Source organism: Aquarana catesbeiana, linkage group LG12 (genome assembly GCF_042186555.1).
Source record: "Aquarana catesbeiana isolate 2022-GZ linkage group LG12, ASM4218655v1, whole genome shotgun sequence".
In the NCBI taxonomy this organism is placed as follows: Eukaryota; Metazoa; Chordata; class Amphibia; order Anura; family Ranidae; genus Aquarana; species Aquarana catesbeiana.
The window spans coordinates 6158921-6181229 of NC_133335.1; the positions used below are offsets into that span (position 1 = coordinate 6158921).

The 22309-nt window shown below is 45.8% G+C and overlaps 1 protein-coding gene across 4 annotated transcripts in view; it reads left to right on the forward strand.

The window, feature by feature from the left end:
• The first annotated feature begins 3233 nt into the window (after nt 1–3233).
• LOC141113858 (cholesterol transporter ABCA5-like) overlaps nt 3234–22309 on the forward strand; it is a 97378-nt gene continuing 78302 nt past the window's right edge. For 3 of the 4 annotated variants that reach the window (XM_073607188.1, XM_073607189.1, XM_073607191.1), the window contains exons 1-7: nt 3234–3361; nt 6353–6457; nt 11598–11805; nt 12008–12163; nt 14172–14266; nt 20980–21206; nt 21466–21604. In XM_073607188.1, the coding sequence (XP_073463289.1) occupies nt 6353–6457; nt 11598–11805; nt 12008–12163; nt 14172–14266; nt 20980–21206; nt 21466–21604 (930 nt within the window). In that variant the 5' untranslated portion in view covers nt 3234–3361. The remainder of the gene's footprint in view (nt 3362–6352; nt 6458–11597; nt 11806–12007; nt 12164–14171; nt 14267–20979; nt 21207–21465; nt 21605–22309) is intronic. The other variant, XM_073607190.1, reaches the window with a different exon arrangement.

Sequence of the window (22309 nt, forward strand, 5' to 3'; positions counted from 1 at the left end):
AGGCTGCTGGTGGCACACTGTATCTGGTGGTAGGCTGTGGTTGGCAAGTGGCACACTATCTGGTGGCAGGCTGCTGGTGGCAAGTAGCACACTGTATCTGGTGGCAAGTGGCACACTGTATCTGGTGGCAGGCTGCTGGTGGCAAGTGGCACACTGTATCTGGTGGCAGGCTGCTGGTGGCAAGTGGCACACTGTATCTGGTGGCAAGTGGCACACTGTATCTGGTGGCAGGCTGCTGGTGGCAAGTGGCACACTGTATCTGGTGGCAGGCTGCTGGTGGCAAGTGGCACACTGTATCTGGTGGCAAGCTGCTGGTGGCAAGTGGCACACTGTATCTGGTGGCAGGCTTCTAGTGGCAAGTGGCACACTGTATCTGGTGGCAGGCTGCTGGTGGCAAGTGGCACACTGTATCTGGTGACAGGCTGCTGGTGGCAAGTGGCACACTGTATCTGGTGACAGGCTGCTGGTGGCAAGTGGCACACTGTATCTGGTGGCAGGCTGCTGGTGGCAAGTGGCACACTGTATCTGGTGGTAGGCTGTGGTTGGCAAGTGGCACACTGTATCTGGTGGCAGGCTGCTGGTGGCAAGTGGCACACTGTATCTGGTGGCAGGCTTCTAGTGGCAAGTGGCACACTGTATCTGGTGGCAGGCTGCTGGTGGCAAGTGGCACACTGTATCTGGTGGCAGGCTGCTGGTGGCACACTGTATCTGGTGGTAGGCTGTGGTTGGCAAGTGGCACACTATCTGGTGGCAGGCTGCTGTTGGCAAGTAGCACACTGTATCTGGTGGCAAGTGGCACACTGTATCTGGTGGCAGGCTGCTGGTGGCAAGTGGCACACTGTATCTGGTGGCAAGCTGCTGGTGGCAAGTGGCACACTATCTGGTGGAAGGCTGCTGGTGGTAAGTGACACACTGTATCTGGTGGTAGGCTGTGGTTGGCAAGTGGCACACTGTATCTGGTGGCAGGCTGCTGGTGGCAAGTGGCACACTATCTGGTGGAAGGCTGCTGGTGGTAAGTGACACACTGTATCTGGTGGTAGGCTGTGGTTGGCAAGTGGCACACTGTATCTGGTGGCAGGCTGCTGGTGGCAAGTGGCACACTGTATCTGGTGGCAGGCTGCCGGTGGCAAGTGGCACACTGTATCTGGTGGTAGGCTGTGGCTGGCAAGTGGCACAATGTATCTGGTGGTAGGCTGCTGGTGGCAAGTGGCACACTGTATCTGATGGCAGGCTGCTGGTGGCAAGTGGCACACTATCTGGTGGAAGGCTGCTGGTGGTAAGTGACACACTGTATCTGGTGGTAGGCTGTGGTTGGCAAGTGGCACACTGTATCTGATGGAAGGCTGCTGGTGGCAAGTGGCACACTGTATCTGGTGGCAGGGAGCTGGTGGCAAGTGGCACACTGTATCTGGTGGCAAGTGGCACAATGTATCTGGTGGCAGGCTGCTGGTGGCAAGTGGTACACTGTATCTGGTGGCAAGTGGCACAATGTATCTGGTGACAGGCTGCTGGTGGCAAGTGACACACTGTATCTGGTGGCAGGCTGCTGGTGGCAAGTGACACACTGTATCTGGTGGCAATTGGCACAATGTATCTGGTGGCAAGTGGCACAATGTATCTGGTGACAGGCTGCTGGTGGCAAGTGACACACTGTATCTGGTGGCAGGCTGCTGGTGGCAAGTGGCACACTGTATCTGGTGGCAAGTGGCACAATGTATCTGGTGGCAAGTGGCACACTGTATCTAGTGGCAGGCTGCTGGTGGCAAGTGGCACACTGTATTTGGTGACAGGCTGTCGGTAGCAAGTGGTACACTGTATCTGGTGACAGGCTGTGGTTGGCAAGTGGCGCACTGTATCTGGTGGCAGGCTGCTGGTGGCAATTGGCACATTGTATCTGGTGGCAGGCTGTGGGTAGCAAGTGGCACACTGTATCTGGTGGCAAGTGGCACACTGTATCTGGTGGCAGGCTGCTGGTGGCAAGTGACATGCTGCATCTAGCGGCAGGCAACTGTGGAAAGTGATACGCTACATCTGGTGGCAGGCTATGGGTGGCAAGTGACAAGCTGCATCTGGTGGCAAGTGACAAGCTCAGGTCCCACTAATTCTGCACGATGGTGAGTTGAACTATTTCACTATATATTACAATGTAGTAACTGAAATAATGGAATTTGATCATCCTGACACCATATCAAGCATGGTGTCAGGATGATTGATTTTAAGTACTAACACCAGCCATTTGCCTGACAAATCACCTCCACTGCCGATTTCCCTGCCAACCCCGAGACTACATCCTCCACCCTCATCTTTTTTTTGGGAAAAGGGGGATGTCCCTAAATGACAGTTTGGAAATGTGGTCTCCCTATGTTGCTGCTGGTGAGAGACCGCATAGCAGGTGGTATTGGTGGTGTTGCTGCTGCTCAGAGGCTGCACGGCTGGTATTACTGGTGAGAGTATATTTAATTCGTTTTAGCGAAAAATTGTTTGCATTTTCATTTTGTTTCCATAAAAAGGCCCACCGAAATTCTCAGCACCAGGCCCATGATGCTCTTAATCTGGCCCTGCTGTGCCCATTAAACACAGCCACTCTGCCCATCAAACGCAGCCACTGTACCATCAAACGCAGCCACTGTACCCATAAATTGCCACCACTGTGCCCATTAAACGCTGCCACTGTGCCCATCAAATGCAGCCACTGTACTCATAAATTGCTGCCACTGTGCCCCATCAAACGCAGCCACTGTACCCATCAATTGCAGCCACTGTGCCCGTTAAACGCTGCCACTGTACCATCAAACGCAGCCACTGTACCATCAAATGCAGCCACTGTACCCATAAATTGCCACCACTGTGCCCATTAAATGCAGCCACTGTACCATCAAACGCAGCCACTGTACCATCAAACGCAGCCACTGTACCCATCAATTGCAGCCACTGTGCCCATTAAACGCTGCCACTGTACCATCAAACGCAGCCACTGTACCATCAAATGCAGCCACTGTACCCATCAATTGCCACCACTGTGCCCATTAAACACAGCCACTGTGCCCATCAAACGCAGCCACTGTACCATCAAACGCAGCCACTGTACCCATAAATTGCCACCACTGTGCCCATCAAACGCTGCCACTGTACCCATAAATTCCTATGGGGCTGGTATGACATTTTTTCCAGGGCTGGTTTTCATTCCCAGTCCGGCCCTGACCCCAAGAGAGAATTCTGGGATCTGCGCCAACATCAGACACATCTGTGTCCCAGTCATGTGACCTCCTCACACCAACGCTGTGCTGGATGAAGAAACAGAACAGATAGTGGTATAGGAGGATCGGGGTGGCCGTGTGTGCGATCCTCTCCGACACCCAAGGTAAGTGGATTTCCTGCTCAGGAGATGGAGAGATTTGTGGTTGTGCAATGACTCTTCCAACCAATAACAGTATATGGGAAATTATTATTATTATTCAGGATTTATTTAGCACCAACAGTTTGCACAGCACTTTACAATCTTACGGGAAGACAATACAGTTACAATACAGACATACAAGAGGGTTCTGCTCATAAGAGCTTACACTCTAAAAGGGTGGGGAGATATTGTATATGCCTGTCATGCTTTTACCGCTATCTTGGGCTCCTTTAAGTGGTTGTCTCCTCACTTCCTGTCCTGGTGACAACATTTTAATCTCCAACAGCAACACAGACAAATAAAAATTCTTTACATAAAGCCGTTCTCCAGGCAGCTATTAAAAAAAAAAATAGATAAATAAATAAAATGCTTGGTGATCATTTGATTTTTAAGTCCCTAAATGTGACCTGGTATTGGCCCCTGTACAGCAGAGCTCAGGTTGGGAGCGGGGAAACCAATACAAGGAGGCTATCGGTTGTTCTGTGGTGTTCACAGCTGATTGGAGGAGAGAGCAGAGTGACAGAGAAATAAACTCATCACTGTGCTTGCCCACTGTTCCTTTACAGGCTGGGGCAACCTGGGCTCAGAGGAAGTGGGTTGAACGATGATGGCCATCAGACTGAGGACATCTAGTGGCAGAAAACTACTGCATGGGGAAAGATCTGGATTGAACATGAGTATGCAGAAAAGGCCGGTTTGGTTATTGTAACCACTTGCCGCCCGCCATATAGCAAAATGACGGTGGCAAAGTGGTTTTCTAATATCCTGACCGGACGTCATATGACGTGATCAGGATATTAAGCCGCTGCGCGGCTAAAAAAATAATAAAGACCAAATATATATATAAAAAAAATATGTATTTTTTACTTTCTGCTATAAAACACATCAAATAAAAAATCGAATTTCTTCATCAATTTAGGCCAATATGTATTCTGCTAAAAATGTTTGGTTAAAAAAAATCCCAATAAGCGTATATTGATTGGTTTGCACAAAAGTTATATCGTCTATAATTTATGGGATATATACTGAAATTTGTATTTATATATGTTTTTTTACTAGCTGAGTGGCGGCCCGTCCATTAGGGACACCCAGGCGTCACCCGGCCACCCCTATATGAATAATGGATAGATTGATACATAGCATGAATCTCTTCACAGCCTATTCATGTGTCCGGCCCCTTTCAGGACGTGTGAATTACAGCGGCGGTTTTTTGGGTTTTTTTAAGCACCTGATTAGAGTCAGAGGCTCCAATAGGCTTCAAAATAGGGTGGAATACGAGCGCAGAGCATTGGGCCACGAGCCCACCCAAGTGTTACAACAGCGCATGAATATGCACTGTTGTAACACTGATCCTCAATTCGGCCAATCAGAAGCGGGTGTGAGATCCGTTTTCTGATTGGCCAAAAAGAGAAGACTCCCAATTGGCTGCCAAGAAGAAGGAGGAAACGGAAGCCGCCGCCAGCATGGATAACCGTGGAAAACAGGAGACCCCCCCCCCAAAAAAAGAATAAAAAATTTCCACCAGCCCCTACTGCCAGTAATGGTGGTGATCAGCGACTTATAACGGGACTGCGATATTGCGGCAGGCACTCTCTGACACTAACTGACACTTTGTGAGGACCAGGGACACCAATACAGTGATCAGTGCTAAAAAATATGCACTGTCACTGTACTAATGACACTGGCTAATTATGAGGTTAAACATCTCGGGCGTTCAAAGGGTTAACTGTGTGCCTAGCCAGTGTTTATGTGTACTCTGTGTGCTGCTTTTACTAAGGGAAATGATGGATTGTATTCCTTGCTCTGCAGGGAAAGGAAATCCATCACATCCCTGGTGCCAGGATGGAGCTCTGTATTGTCTACATAGGCAGAGCTCCAGCCAGCCTCTCTCCTTGATAATCAGAACGTGCCGGAGGACATCCATTGGCTGGCAACCGCAGAAGAACCGGCGGGCCAGGGGGCGTACGTGCGACCTCCTACCCAGAAGTGCAGAATCACATATACCAAGCATTACCAAGCAGAAGCAGTGAGCCGGGGGCCAGAGCGCGACCCCTACCCAGAAGTACAGAATCACATATTGTATATACTGTATACATGTGACTTTTCATCCGTCTCAGACTGCCCTGTCTATGAGGTGACAACACTGCTGTGCGATTTCACTGCAGAACAAATAGCGTTGTCACCCTTATACAGGAAGTGGAATAATAATGTATCTACTGGCAGGATCATCAGGGAATAACACTGTGCTATGGGGGAGGGGCCACCTTTGTTCTCATTACTGACCGGCTGCATCATATATGTCATTCTGGTCAGAGTTATACTTTAAAGGGCCAGTCCACTGACAGCGGATCTTCCCTTGTGATGGATGTCCGGTGATATCTTCTGCCTCTCGGGGGCGCTGGATGTGTTTCGCAAAGCTCTGCAATCATTGGAAGTTCTTTGTTACATTTTGAATATATTCTTATGTATCCGGTTGGTTGCTGAGAGAAGTGCGGAGAGTAACATCTGTGTGACATCCCCGGGAATTTACTCCAGTTTCTGGAGAATTTCTTGTTTTTTGGAGAAGTGAAATCCCTTGTGGCTTTGCAGTTTTACATAATGTACTCAACTTATTACTGAATAGGAGAGCAGCTCAGCCTCAGAAGCATTAAACAGAATGCAAAAAAAAAAGATACAAAAACATCAACAAAAAGATACAAAAACAAGTATTTTCAAATTGATCATTAAACAGAATGCAAAAAACAAAAAAAAATAAAAATAAACAATACAAAAAACCCAAAAAGATACAAAAGAAAACATCAAAAAGCTAAAACAAAATATTAAAAAGATACAAAAAACAACAACAAAAAGATACAAAAAAACAACTAAAAAAGAAATAAGAAAAATAACATAAAAGTTACAAAACAACAAGAAGGAGTATTTCCAAAGTAATCATTGGTGATGTTTGTCTTTCAGATGACCGGGGGGACAGGAAGGGAGACCAGCCTCGTCCAGCAGACCTTTGTTCTGCTGCGGAAGAATATTCTGGTACAATGGAGGCGTCTGGGAAATGTAGTGCTGGTAAGTAAACTGTGACTGGGGGTAATACTGTGGGTGTTTTTGGCTCTCTATGGCCATATTAGCAAGAGTTCCCCTTACTTCCTGTCTCAGTGACACCAAGGCATGAGATGAGAGGGTGCAGGTGTAGGTGGGGTGCAGCACCTTGCGTCTTGCTTTTTGACTACTGGTGATTGCTGGGTGGCATTTTTAGGTTCTTTTGGGGGCTCTTTCTTGTAGCTTTTTAACACCTTTTTCTGACACTTTTAAAACAGCTTTTTTTTCTTTGCTACCTTCAGCCTACTAATTAAGGGTTAATTGGTGACAGGTGCTTGAGACCTATATAACCTTGTGTAGAACTCATTGTGAGCTTGCTGGAACTCTGTCCAAGTGGAACTGGACTAAGTGGTGAGTTTAAAACCAGAGTTAGTGGAACTGGCCTAAGTGGTGAGATAAAAACCAGAGTCTCATCTCTGCTGACCCTTATTACTGGTGGGGCCTCCTCTCTTACCCTTATTATTGGTGGAGTCTGATCTCCGCTGACCCTTATTAATGGTGGAGTCTCATCTCTGCTGACCCTTATTACTGGTGGGGCCTCCTCTCTTACCCTTATTAATGGTGGAGTCTCCTCTCCGCTGACCCTTATTAATGGTGGAGTCTCCTCTCCGCTGACCCTTATTAATGGTGGAGTCTCATCTCTGCTGACCCTTATTAATGGTGGAGTCTCATCTCTGCTGACCCTTATTAATGGTGGAGTCTCAGCTCCGCTGATCCTTATTAATGGTGGAGTCTCATCTCTGCTGACCCTTATTAATGGTGGAGTCTCATCTCTGCTGACCCTTATTAATGGTGGAGTCTCATCTCCGCTGATCCTTATTAATGGTGGAGTCTCATCTCTGCTGACCCTTATTAATGGTGGAGTCTCATCTCTGCTGACCCTTATTAATGGTGGAGTCTCATCTCTGCTGACCCTTATTAATGGTGGAGTCTCCTCTCTGCTGACCCATAGGGTGAGTACATGGATTGAAAACTGGCTACAAGGGCGAGTGAAATGCATGCTCAGTCGGATTCGGGTCTGGTGATTGACTTGGCCATTGCATAACATTCCACTTCTTTCCCTTAAAAAACTCTTTGGTTGCTTTTGCAGTATGCTTCGAGTCATTGTCCATCTGCACTGTGAAGCGCCGTCCAATGATTTCTGAAGCATTTTGCTGAATATGAGCAGATAATATTGCCTGAAACACTTCAGAATTCATCCTGCTGCTTTTGTCAGCAGTCACATCATCAATAAATACAAGAGAACCAGTTCCATTGGCAGCCATACATGCCCACGCCATGACACTACCACCACCATGCTTCACTCATGAGTTGGTATGCTTTGGACCATGAGCAGTTCCTTTCCTTCTCCATACTCTTCTCTTCCCATCACTTTGGCACAAGTTGATCTTGGTCTCATCTGTCCATAGGATGTTGTTCCAGAACTGTGAAGGCTTTTTTAGATGTTGTTTGGCAAACTCAATCTGGCCTTCCTATTTTTGAGGCTCACCAATGGTTTACATCTTGTGGTGAACCCTCTGTATTCACTCTGGTGAAGTCTTCTCTTGATTGTTGACTTTGACACACATACACCTACCTCCTGGAGAGTGTTCCTGATCTGGCCAACTGTTTTGAAGGGTGTTTTCTTCACCAGGGAAAGAATTCTTCGGTCATCCACCACAGTTGTTTTCCGTGGTCTTCTGGGTCTTTTGGTATTGCTGAGCTCACCGGTGCGTTCTTTCTTTTTAAGGATGTTCCATATAGTTGATTTGGCCACACCTAATGTTTTTGCTATCTCTCTGATGGGTTTGTTTTGTTTTTTCAGATTAATGATGGCTTGCTTCACTGATAGTGACAGCTCTTTGGATCTCATATTGAAAGTTGACAGCAACAGATTCCAAATGCAAATTGCACACTTGAAATGAACTCTGGACCTTTTATCTGCTCCTTGTAAATGGGATAATGAGGGAATAACACACACCTGGCCATGGAACAGCTGAGCAGCCAATTGTCCCATTACTTTGGTCCCTTAAAAAGTGGGAGGCACATATACAAACTGTTGTAATTCCTACACCGGTCACCTGATTTGGATGTAAATACCCTCAAATTAAAGCTGAAAGTCTGCAGTTAAAGCACATCTTGTTCGTTTCATTTCAAATACATTGTGGTGGTGTATAGAGCCAAAAAGATTAGAATTGTGTCGATGTCCCAATATTTATGGACCTGTATATGTGTAAATGAATAAAAATAAAAATGAAGGTAATCTGTGAGTAAAAATATGTATCTATATCTATATATATAGATATAGATGAGGTTCAATGTAGAAAAATGTAAAATAATGCATTTGGGTGGCAAAAATCTGAATGCAATCTATAGACTGGGGGGAGAACCTCTGGGGGAATCTAGGATGGAAAAGGACCTGGGGGTCCTAGTAGATGATAGGCTCAGCAATGACATGCAATGCCAAGCTGCTGCTAATAAAGCAAACAGAATATTGGCATTAAAAAGAGGATCAACTCCAGAGATAAAACGATAATTCTCCCACTCTACAAGACTCTGGTCCGGCCGCACCTGGAGTATGCTGTCCAGTTCTGGGCACCAGTCCTCAGGAAGGATGTACTGGAAATGGAGCGAGTACAAAGAAGGGCAACAAAGCTAATAAAGGGTCTGGAGGATATTAGTTATAAGTAAAGGTTGCGAGCACTGAACTTATTCTCTCTGGGGAAGAGACGCTTGAGAGGGGATATGGTTTCAATATACAAATACCGGACTGGTGACCCCACAATAGGGATAAAACTTTTTTGGGGAAAGGAGTTTAACAAGACTCGTGGCCACTCATTAAAATGAGAAGAAAAGAGGTTTAACCCTAAACTACGCAGAGGGTTCTTTACTGTAAGAGCGGCAAGGATGTGGAATTCCCTTCCACAGGCGGTGGTCTCAGCGGGGGCATTGATAGTTTTAAGAAACGTTTAGATAAGCACCTGAATGACCACAACATACAGGGATATACAATGTGATACTGACATATAATCACACACATAGGTTAGACTTGATGGACTTGTGTCTTTTTTCGACCTCACCTACTATGTAACTATGTAACTTGAGCTTGGTTTCTCAGGTGTGTTTGGCATTCTTACCAACATTCAATCCCCCAATCACAGTGGTAATTCTTCCAAGACAGGTTCAGGAGCCATCTATTTGTGTTTGTCCAACATCAACTGCTTGGCCTTTTGCCTCCTCTACCAATGTTCCTGTACCCAAGAACTAAGAGTTCTGGGCAGGAGGTGTTCCAGTGTCCCCAACAGAAGGTCCTCGGGCATCTGGCTGGACTGCCCAAACATAAGGAAGAAGGGCATGTGTCCAATGGACTTGTGGACAGTGTAGCCATCTATTTGTGTTTGTCCAACACCAACTGCTTGGCCTTTTGCCTCCTCTCCCAATGTTCCTGTACCCAAGAACTAAGAGTTCTGGGCAGGAGGTGTTCCAGTGTCCCCCAACAGAAGGTCCTCGGGCATCTGGCTGGACTGCCCAAACATAAGGAAGAAGGGCATGTGTCCAATGGACTTGTGGACGGTGTAGTTATAGGCCCATACCACAGCCCCTCATGTTGGCACCACCGATCTCAATAGCTCTAAAGTCTGCAGCATTCAGCAGGGTGTGATTGAATCACTCACAGGTGCCATTGCATTAGAGGTGATAGGGAGTGGTGTGAGATTTACTTTTGGTCATGATTACATACTCAAAGTTCTGGTCTTGGCCTGACAATATCCACTTTGAGCAGCCATACGATTGGACAATGTGCTCCCAGAAATGTTTGTCAGTGGTGACAGCTATCTCGTCCTTGGTAGGCACCACCACCTTGAACCTGGTAAAGTGGTCAGCGAAGACATGCACATATTGATAGCCATAGGGCGTGCTGGAGATCGTTAGGAGGTCCATGGTCACCAATTACAAAGGGCTCAGGGGTGGTGCTTGTCATTGGAGTGATCTTTTCAGAGGGAGCCCTGCAGCTGGCACAACTTTCACACTCCTGACAAGCTTTGTGCACCCAGTCTGACAAAAATGGAACTAAAAAGTACCTCCAAACCAGTGATTCTGTCTGATCCACCCCAAAATGGCTGCCTGTTCTGTGGATTACTTGGCAGATCTGTAGGATATGCGACTGGCGAATATCCCATAACTCGGAGGGGATACATGCCTGATAAGGTTCTTGATGGACCATGGATAGGGTACGGCCCACCCGCCACTCTCATTACAGGCCTTGCAGGGTTCGATTATAACGGTGGTCCCTGTAATTTTTGGGGTGGCCCAACAGGGAGTGACCAGACCACTTCTTGTAAGGGTGCCAAAAGTAACTTTGGCTTGGGGGTGTACAGACCTACACTACTTGCTCCATTTGCGTCTTGGTTGCCCTGCAGAAGAGCGCCACCTGCAGTGAAGAAAGAAGACTACGCCTGCCTACACTGGTGTCACCAGGACAGGAAGACACAGGGAGCAATTAAGGCTAAATGATATTCTATTGCTTCTTGCTTGATATCATTATGGTGTTCTTGCTGTTTCTGTTCATTACTACTTCCCACCCATATTACACCCTGTCCCCAGGACAGGAAGTTTTTAATATATCCCTTATGGGGACACAGGAATTAACACTTTCTGCCTGTCCCTGCTACAGTTTAATGTTCTTCATGGTCCAAATCCTTTCTGTAAATCTCTTTTAGTATAATCAAAGGTTTTTATTCCATTAAATCATTGGTTTAATATAAACAGCTCTGATGAAGGGTGTGATGTTCTGAAATGTGTTAGATTTCCACCTCTACCATAAACACATCAGTGATTGAAATTCCACAGCTGGCCTTTTGCCATTGAGGTTTTAAGAAGAGCGCATAAAAAGCCAACAGTGGTTCAAACCCTCTCTGTGCATAACTAAATAAAACTGTTCCTCTGGAGTTCAGTTTTAGTGATCCTGAGAGGCCGTCCCATGTCCTCAAGGAGAATGGATTCCTCTGGTTAGGGGCCCCTTTATCTTACCCATAATTTCCTGTAGTGGAGAGCTCAGGAGATCTATGTCTGTGTTCTCAAATGATTTATTATAATTGGTGATGGTGGTGACCCCATGTTTGGTTTACAGGAGTGGGTCCAGCATTTGGCGTTGATCTTCTTGCTCTTCGTAATGCTGGCTCTTAGAGACGCTCCAAGCCCGAGTGCGTACACACCAGCCGTTGTCCTGGGGCGCCTGGATGAATTCAGCAATGAAAGTTTTCCAGTTGGCTACATCCCTACAACCCCAGCCATCCGGGACATAATGCAGAGGGTCAGCAGAAGCCAAATCACCCCAGGTAAGATCAACTCTAAGCCGAGCATGGTGCTCCTCCCTGATGAATGAGCAGTGTATGGGGGTCACCAGAAGGCCTGACTGCTTTATAAAATCTTTTAGTTCCCATTCAAGTGTTATATGTGTGTACAAAGCTGGGGTACCCCAAGAATGACCCCCGCTAATAAATGAATGGAAATTACAAAAGTCCCGATTCCTCCTTCCAGAAATATCAATGCAGGAATTCCAAAATACTTCTGACCTCCAGGACGCAGTTTATGGGAACATCACCGCTGTTGTGGAATTTGAGAACGAGTTTACGTATTTTATCAGATATCATTACTACATCATCCCGAACCCCAATGACTACTTGGCTCACAGAGGTAAGATCAAGTAGCCAATTTTTCAACAGTGCCATGGAGGTCTCTGTTTTTACGTCCTAAGCAATTTCACTTCCTTTAAAAACATCAGAATGTTGAAACTTTCATACTGCCACTTCCTTGTTTTCTTTTTGCATTTACATGAAAGTCTACTGCAGCCTTTCTCAACCATTTTACTTCAGAGGAACCTGTAAAATAAGTTTCAGGGCTCAGGGAACCCCTGCTAATCCAATTCATTGGGGATCAGTGGGGAAAATATCCCTTATGTTAGTGGCCACTGGCCAGTTGTCATTGGGAAGAATTTCCCTTACATTGGTGGTCAGTGGGAAGAATGATCCTTCCATCAGTTATCAGTGGCAAGAATGTTTCTTGCATTGGTGGTCAGTGGGGAGAAAGATCCTTCTATTGGGGGTTAGTAGGAAGACTTCTTACATTGGCGGTCAGTTATAAGAACATCCCTTACATTGGTGATTCATGGAAAAAAATTCCCCTTACATTGGTGATTAACGGGAACAATGCCCTTTACATTGGTGGTGACCAGTGGGAAGAATGCCCCTTAAAATGGTGGTCAGTGGGAAGAATGCTCCTTACATTGGTGGTCAGTGGGAAGAATGTTCCTTACATTGGTGATCAGTGAGAAGAATGTTCCTTACATTGGTGATCAGTGAGAAGAATGTTCCTTACATTGGTGATCAGTGAGAAGAATGTTCCTTACATTGGTAATCAGTGGGAAGAATGCTCCTTACATTGGTAATAAGTGGGAAGAATGTCTCTTACATTGGTGGTCAGTGGGAAGAATGTCCCTTAAAATGGTGGTCAGTGGGAAGAATGACCCTTACATTGGTGGTCAATGGGAAGACTGCCCCTTACATTGGTGGTCAGTGTAAAAATACCCCTTATATTGGTGGCCAGTGGGAAAAAATGCCCCTTACAATGGTGATAAGTGGGAAGAAGACCCCTTATATTGGTGGTCAGTGGAAAGAATTTTCCTTACATTGGTGATCAGCGGGAAGAAGGCCCCTTATATTGGTGGTCAGTGGAAAGAATGCTTCTTACATTGGAGGTCAGTGGGAAGAATGTCCCTTAAAATAATGGTCATTGGGAAGAATGCTCTTTACACTGGTGGTCAGTAAGAACAATGCACTGTCGCATACCTTGTGGCCTGAGTCTGATGTGCAGCGGGAGGCCTCTTTTACAGATCTGGCTCGGGGACTACTGATGTTGCGACAGTGGCCATGAGAGCATGGTGAGGCATGACTGCCTGTGTAGTCTGGTGGTAGTAGTGATTCGTAGCAGGTTCATCATCAGAGCTGGCTGGATAGCTGGAACAGCAGATCCTGGACCGGTAGACAGGCAGCAATGGGCAGCGGCTGATAGCAGGCTGATAGCAGGTGCAGGAAGACCCACAGTAGAAGATACTCTAGTTGGAGCTAGGCAGATACAGGCAGGGCAGATGAACAACTGGATGTGAGGTTAGACAAGCCAGGTCGACAACAGACGGTCAGATGCAGGTATAGATGGCAGGCAAGGAACTGTCAGGGTACAGGCAGAGGTTGGCAACACGAGATCAAGCAGATAAACAGAAGGCAGATCAAAGTCCAGAAACAGGCCAAGGTCAGCACAGGTAGCGTTCAAGCAAAGTCAGGAGCAAGTCGGGTTAAACACAGAAGTCTGCAGAATCCGATACAAGAACACGGGTACAGCTGCAGATCAGACACCGAATGGACTAGTGCAGCTGCTGCACTCATATAGGCCACTTGGTGCCAGTGTCAATGGCTAATGAACGCATAAGCATAGGTGTGTGCATTCGCATGCGCATATACGTTCACCTGAGCACAGTAAGACGGGCACCAGCAGGCCAGCGTTGCATGCGCCTCGGAGCTTCAACTGTGCTATGGCCAGCACATTCCAGACAGCTACTATTCTTTTTCACAGGGTTGCATATAAGAAATACTACTGGCTATAATATTTATCTTCTTTTGGTCTTTGCTCTTCCTGTGTGTTCCTCCAGGCTACTGTGAAACTTCAGAAAGCTGCCGCCCCCTGGAGTACTGGAAAGTGGGGTTCATCTCTCTACAAGCCAGTATTGACTCTGCCATTGTTGAGGTGAGCCAAAAGCCATTTCTGTCCCCATCACTACTCATTATATACTGTAGGTAGCTGTCTGATCAGTGGAGCGAGAAAGATCCTGAGGGGTAAAAATGGACCCGGTTTCTTAACCACTTGACCACAGGGCACTTAAACCCCCTTAATAACCAGACCAATTTTCAGCTTTCGGTGCTCTCACATTTTGAATAACAATTACACAGTCATGCAACACTGTACCTATATGAAATTTTTGTCCTTTTCTTCACACAAATAGAGCTTTCTTTTGGTGGTGTTTAATCACTGCTGGGTTTTTTATTTTTTGCACTATAAAAGAAAAGAGACTGAAAATTCGGTAAAAAAAAATGAATTTTTCTTTGTTTCGGTTATAAAATTTAGCAAATTAGTAATTTTTCTTCATAAATTTTGGCCAAAATTTATACTGCTACATATCTTTGGTAAAAAATAAGTACAAATTGGTGTATATTATTTGGTCTTTGTGAAAGTTATAGAGTCCAAACGCTATGGTGCCAATCTCTGAAAATTGATCACACCTGAAGTACTGACGGCCTATCTAATTTCTTGAGACCCTAACATGCCAAAAAAGTACAAATACCCCCCAAATGACCCCTTTTTGGAAATAAGACATTCCAAGGTATTTAAAAAGATCCACGATGAGTTTTTTGAAGTTGTCATTTTTTCCCACAATTCTTTGCAAAATCAAGATTTTTTTTTTCTTTTTCTTTTTTTCACAAAATTGTCATATTAGCAGGTTATTTCTCACACACCACATATGCATACCACAAATTACACCCCAAAACACATTCTGCTATTACTCGAGTACGGCGATACCACATGTGTGAGACTTTTACACAGCGTGGCCACATACAGAGGCCCAATATGCAGGGAGCACCTTCAGGCGATCTGGAGCACCCAGGCCAATTCTGACATTTCTCTCCTACATGTAAAAATCATCATTTATTTTCTAGAAAATTACATATAACCCCAAAACATTATATATTTTTTTTTAGCAAAGACCCTAGAGAATACAATGGCGGTGGTTGCAACTTTTTATCTTGCACGGTATTTGCGCAGCAATTTTTCGAACGCATCTTTTTTTGGAAAAAAACGGTTTTGTGCTTTAAAAAAAAACAAAACAGTAAAGTTAGCCCAATGTTTTTGCATAATGTGAAAGATGAAGTTATGCCGAGTGGAATGGCGCCAAACTTCGCTACTTAAAAATCCCCATAGGCGACGCTTTAAAAAATTTTCTGGTTACAAGTTTTGAGTTACAAAGGAGGTCTAGGGCCAAAATTATTGCTCTCGCTCTACCGATCGCAGCGATACCTCACATGTGTGGTTTGAACACCGTTTTCATATGTGGGCGGGACTTACGTATGCGTTCGCTTCTGCATGCGAGCACACTGGGACAGGGGCGCTTTAAAAAAAAGCTACAGGCATCATTCAGATATCCCCGCACAAAGTCAAGAACATCGTATGATGGCGGGCGGGAAGTGGTTAAAACGCATTTTTTTTTTAACACAAAGTTGTTCATTTATACAATATTTCTAACACATAGCATGTACTCAAAGCAAAAATGACACCCCAAAATAGATTCTCCTATTCCTCCCTAGTACGGCGATACCACATGTATGAGACTTCCACAGCCTGGCCACATACAGAGGCCAAGTACAGCCGAGTATGGCTGAGCATGGCAGAGTATGGCAAAGTATGGCTGGGCATGGCCGAGCATGGCCGAACATGGCAGAGCATGGCCGAGCATGGCTGAGCATGGCTGGGTATGGTAGAGTATGGCTGGGTATGGTAGAGCATGGCTGGGTATGGTAGAGCATGGCTGGGTATGGTAGAGCATGGCTGGGTATGGCTGGGTATTGCACAGGGTATTGCACAGGGTATTGCACAGGGTATTGCAGAGTAGTGCAGGGTATTGCTGAGCATGGATGGATGGCTGAGCATGGATGGCTGGATGTGACTGCATTTGTCACAGAGCAGCGCTGTGGGCACTACACATCCAGCCCACAGCGCTGCTGCCATCCGATCCCTCCTCCTCTGTGTACAGTTCGGTACAGAGAGGGGAAAGAGGAACCGGCGTCATGACATGACGTGACGGAGCGATCACATGGTGAACGGTCGTGATCAGTGATGCGCCGGGTCCTCTGTACCCGGCGGTCATGGATGTTCTTGGGTGCGCGTGAGAGCGGAATTTTGGGACGACGTCACTGTACGCCCTCCCGGAGTTAAGCAACCGCCCTGCAGCCGTCATTCGGCTATGGGCCGGTTGTTAAGTGGTTAACAAACACACTTACGTTTCTAAGTGGGAAGAAGACCAAGGAAGGCACCAAAGGCAAGGAAGACGGTCACAAACCTGGTGCATGATAGGCTCCTGTTCTATCAACATACCTACCTTCGAATCAGTCTTCAGGACCATATTGAGGAGGTATATGCTTCCGTCTCATCTAGCACCCCTCTACCCATCTTCTCCTGGCACTTGTTTCTGAGGCTGCTCCAATCCAGGGGATGTTCTCCACACATGGTGGACATGCTCTATGCTCTCTGTATTTGGGATCAAGGTCCTTAAACTCTTTCAATCATTGCTGGCTTGTCCCTTCCATAGAGACCTGTGGTATGTTCTCTTACACTTAAAGCCCCCAGACCTCACAAGGTCCCAATTTCAATTGGCAACCAATGTATGTTTTACTGACAGCGAAACAAACCATAGCAAGAGCTTTGGAAAAGCAATTTGTACCCTTTACAGAACTCTGTCATTGCATAGAGGCACCAGCATTCTCCTAGACACGCACAAGAAATTTTTAAAAATATGGACCCCGTAGATACAATATGCCCACCCTTTCATGTCTACAGCAAGTAATGTACTGTTATAGGCACTCAGGTGCTAAGACTCCAGCTACCAAAAGTATTGGGACGCCTGCCTTTACACACACATGAGCTTTAATGGCATCCCAGTCTTAGTCCGTAGGGTCCAATATTGTGTTGGCCCACCCTTGGCTGCTATAACAGCTTCAACTCTTCTGGGAAGGCTGTCCACAAGAATTAGGAGTGTGTCTATGGGAATGTTTGACCATTCTTCCAGAAGAGCATTTGTGAGGTCAGGCACTGACGTTGAACGAGAAGGCCTGGCTCGCAGTCTCCGCTCTATTTCATCCCAAAGGTGTTTTATCTGGTTGAGTTCAGGACTTTGTGCAGGCCAGTCAAGTTCCTCCACCCCAAACTCGCTCCTCCATGTCTTTATAGACCTTGCTTTGTGCACTGGTGCGCAGTCATGTTGGAACAGGAAGGGGCCATCCCCAAACTGTTCCCACAAAGTTTGGAGCATGAAATTGTCCAAAATGTCTTGGTATGCTGACGCCTTAAGAGTTCCCTTCACTGGAACTAAGGGGCCAAACCCAAACCCTGAAAAACAACCCCCACACCATAATCCCCCCTTCTACCAAATTATTTGGACCAGTGCACAAAGCAAGGTCCATAAAGACATGGATGAGCAAGTTTGGGGTGGAGGAACTTGACTGATCTGCACAGAGCCCTGACCTCAACCTGACAGAACACCTTTGGGTTGAATTAGAGCGGAGACTTGCGAGCCAGGCCTTCTCGTCCAGCATCAGTGTCTGACCTCACAAATGCACTTCTGGAAGAATGGTCAAACATTCCCATAGACACACTCCTAAACCTTGTGGACGGCCTTCCCAAAAGAGTTGAAGCTGTTATAGCTGCAAAGGGTGGGCCAAGTCAATATTGAACCCTACAGACTAATGCCCGGTACACACGGTTGGATTTTCCAATGGAAAATGTGTGAGAGGACCTTGTTGTCGGAAATTCCGACCGTGTGTGGGCTCCATCACACATTTTCCATCGAATTTTCCGACACACAAAGTTTGAGAGCAGGCTATAAAATTTTCCGACAACAAAATCCGTTGTCGGAAATTCCGATCGTGTGTACACAAATCCGATGGACAAAGTGCCACGCATGCTCAGAATAGATTAAGAGACGAAAGCTATTGGCTACTGAACCGTTTATAGTCCTGACGTACGTGTTTTACGTCACCACGTTCAGAACGATCGGATTTTCCGACAACTTTGTCCGACCGTGTGTATGCAAGACAAGTTTGAGCCAACATGCATCGGAAAAAATCCATGGATTTTGTTGTCGGAATGTCCGATCAATGTCTGACCGTGTGTACGGGGCATAAGACTGGGATGCCATTAAAGTTCATGTGTGTGTGAGAGACGACAGGCGTCCCAATACTTTTGACAATATAGTGTATTTATTTCCTATGGTCGTCAGCTCCATTTAGTGGTCAGAATGCTACATTTTTTGATTCACTCTAGTCTTAAAGAACGAATAACATTTAACCTGCAGAGGATATATCCTAATAACATTTGATTTTGAACCCATTCACACAGTACAAATATACAGTGCCTTGAAAAAGTTTTCATACCCCTTGAAATTCTCCACATTTTGTCATGTTAAAACCAAAAACGTAAATGTATTTTATTGGGATTTTATGTGATAGACCAACACAAAGTGTCACATAATTGTGAAGTGGAAGGAAAATGATAAATGATACAAATAAATATGTGAAAAGTGTGGGGGGCATTTGTATAGCGCCCCCCGGAGTCAATACTTTGTAGAACCTCCTTTCTCTGCAATTACAGCTGCAAGTCTTTTTGGGGATGTCTCTACCAGCTTTGCACATCTAGAGAGGACATTTTTGCCCATTCTTCTTTGCAAAATATCTCAAGCTCTGTCAGATTGGATGGAGAGCGTCTGTGAACAGCAATTTTCAAGTCTTGCCACAGATTCTCAATGTGATTTAGGTCTGGACTGTGACTGGGCCATCCTAACACATGAATATGCTTTGATCTAAACCATTCCATTGTAGCTCTGGCTGGATGTTTCGGGTCGTTGTCCTGCTGGAAGATGAACCTCTGCCCCAGTCTCAAGTCTTTTGCAGACTCTAATGCCATGTACACACGGGCGGACTTTTCGACCAGACTGGTCCGACGGACCGAATCCGGCAGACAATCCGACCGTGTGTGGGCTCCATCGGACCTGCAGCTGACTTTTTCGGTCAAAAATCTGACGGACTTTAGATTTGGAACATGTTTCAAATTTGTCCGACGGACTCGAGTCCGGTCGAAAAATCTGCTCGTCTGTATGCTAGTCCGACATACGAAAACCCACGCTAGGGCATCTATTGGCAACCGGCTACCAACTTCCTTATTTTAGTCCGGTCGTACGTCATCACGTACTTATCCATCGGACTTTGTTGTGATCGTGTGTAGGCAAGTCCGTTCAAAAGTCCATCAAAAGTCAGTCGGAAAGTCCATCGGACCAGTTCGGTTGAAAAGTCCGCCCGTGTGTACGTGGCAAAACAGGTTTTCTTCTAAGATTGTCCTGTATTTGGCTCCATCCATCTTCCCATCAACTCTGACCAGCTTCCCTGTCCCTGCTGAAGAAAAGCATCCCCACAACATGATGCTGCCACCACCATGTTTCACGGTGGGGATGGTGTGTTCAGGGTGATGTGCAATGTTAGTTTTCCGTCACACATAGCATTTTGCTTTTAGGCCAAAAAGTTCAACTTTGGTCTCATCTGACCAGAGCACCTTCTTCCACATGTTTGCTGTGTCCTCCACATGGCTTCTCACAAACTACAAACAGGACTTCTTATGACTTTCTTTCAACAATGTCTTTCTTCTTGTCACTCATCCATAAAGGTCAGATTTGTGGAGAACACGACTAATAGTTGTCCTGTGGACAGATTCTCCCACCTGAGCTGTGGATCTCTGCAGCTCCTCCAGAGTTACCATGGACCTCTTGGCTCTTCTCTGATGAATGCTCTCCTTGCCCGGCCGGTCAGTTTAGGTGGACGGCCATGTCTTGGTAGGTTTGCAGTTGTGCCATACTCTTTCCATTTTCCGATGATGGATTGAACAGAGCTCCGTGAGATGTTCAAAGCTTGGGAGATTTTCTTATAACCTAACCCTGCTTTAAACCTCTTTACAACGTTATCCCTGACCTGTCTGGTGTGTTCCTTGGCCTTCATGAGGCTGTTTGTTCACTACGGTTCTCTAACAAACCTCTGATGGCTTCACAGAACAGCTTTATGCTGAGATTTAATTACACACAGGTTAACTCTATTTGCTAATTAGGTGACTACTGAAGGCAATTGATTCCACTAGATTTTAGTTAGGGGTATCATGTTAGGGGTACAAATGCCCCCCACACTTTTCACATATTTATTTGTATCATTTTCATTTTCTTTCCACTTCACAATTATGTGCCACTTTGTGTTGGTCTATTACATAAAGTCCCAATAAAATACATTTACATTTTTGGTTGTAACATGACAAAATGTGGAAAGTTTCAAGGGGTATGAATACTTTTTCAAGCAGTTTCACAAGGCAAATAGCTCCTCATTAATGCGCCCTTACGTGTCCTGATAACCACTGTCACCGGGACAAAAATTGAATGTAAATTCTTCCAATGAGAACACTTGTTCTAGTGAATGTCAAAAGAGGTGGTATTTCCCTTTTTTTGGGGAGTTCTCTGGCTTTCCAAAAAAATAAAGTAGATATATTATTGATCTTTTACTCCCTTTTCTTTTAACAGAAAAATAATATAAAAAATATATAAACTTAAAAATTGCCCAACCTTAAATACTGAAATAATCAGCACAAACAATATTTTGCAGAAGAACACCAAGCAGTCGCTGTGGGATGGTTTGGCGGCCACAGAGGTGGTGAAGATGAAATCTTTGGATCTCACAGAAAGGCCGGTTCTGTTCATGGGCACCATCATCTATGACTTGAGCATGTGCTTCGTCTCATTGTCCTATCTCATGACGCTGCAGATTACCCGGGAGAGGAGGAAAACCAGAGAGCTGATGAGGATGATGGGACTGAAGGATCTGGCGTTTTGGTGAGTGGCGTTGGTCAACCCAAATAAGTATATTCTTGGTAGGGATTCTTTATGGAACATAAATAGCTCAGGTAGGGTGCCAATAGTGTGGGAGGTGGGGCAGTGACACAGTGGTGGCGTTACTGACTTTCAAAAGTTCAGGAAGATCGGGGGTCACAAGCATGCCTGCCTTTCTGTTGGCGGATAAAATGGCCCCCATTGGTTGGAGATTTCGATTCTTGGAAGATCTCCAGTATGATGTCATCATCTTGTATTTCAGGTTGTCTTGGGGGTTGCTGTACATCATCAGTGCCATCATCATCGCCACCGTCATGGCTCTGGTTGCCACCACTTATGTGTTTGTGCAAAGTTCCTTTGGCGTTATTTTTCTGCTCTTCAGCCTCTATGGCATTGCAACGGTAAGTCTCGATGATGTGTTTGCGTAAATGAAAGCCACCCTTTATCACCCTCCTAGTTAGGTTGCGATTAGTATTGAGGTAAAGTTAATTGTTGGCTCTTCTATAACCAGTAAAGTGAAGTTTAATTGCTTTTGGCTGTTTTGGGTTCTGCTGGTTGTAGGCTTGGCTGCTTCCCCCTGATTTTTGGTGGGTTCCAGAATTTAGGGGGTTGAAAGAAGCAGGCCCTTTAACTTGTATATTGAACAGCATCAGCCAATCCTGAGGTAGGAAGAATGACCAGTATGTGAGTGAGGTGTGTAAAAATAGGCTGGGCCCTAGAACAGCAGGGTCCTTGTCCTGTGGGAGATGACCCAGCCTGAGGGTTGTGGCCCTATTGTCACTTAGTGAAAATTTGCAGGAGGCTACAGGGGTCCCAGCTCAATGAGAGCTTAGCGACCTGTGTCTGGTGATGCTGGGAGTAGTTTGGAGGAAGTCTACAGAGGATCTTGTCTGGAGGCTTACATTACAGAAGCCGTCTGGTACTGCAGGAAAGCATTCAAATACCCAGGGCACAGTGAGTACAGGCCTGAGCGAGATCCTAGAGATTTCCCTTGTTAACTCTTGGAGAGACTGCTTAAGGTTGTAGGCTCAGATTTGTTCCTTCATTTGAGTCCACTGAGGGGTTTCACCCTGAGGAGTCCGTCATAGTAAGAGAATGCCCTCCAT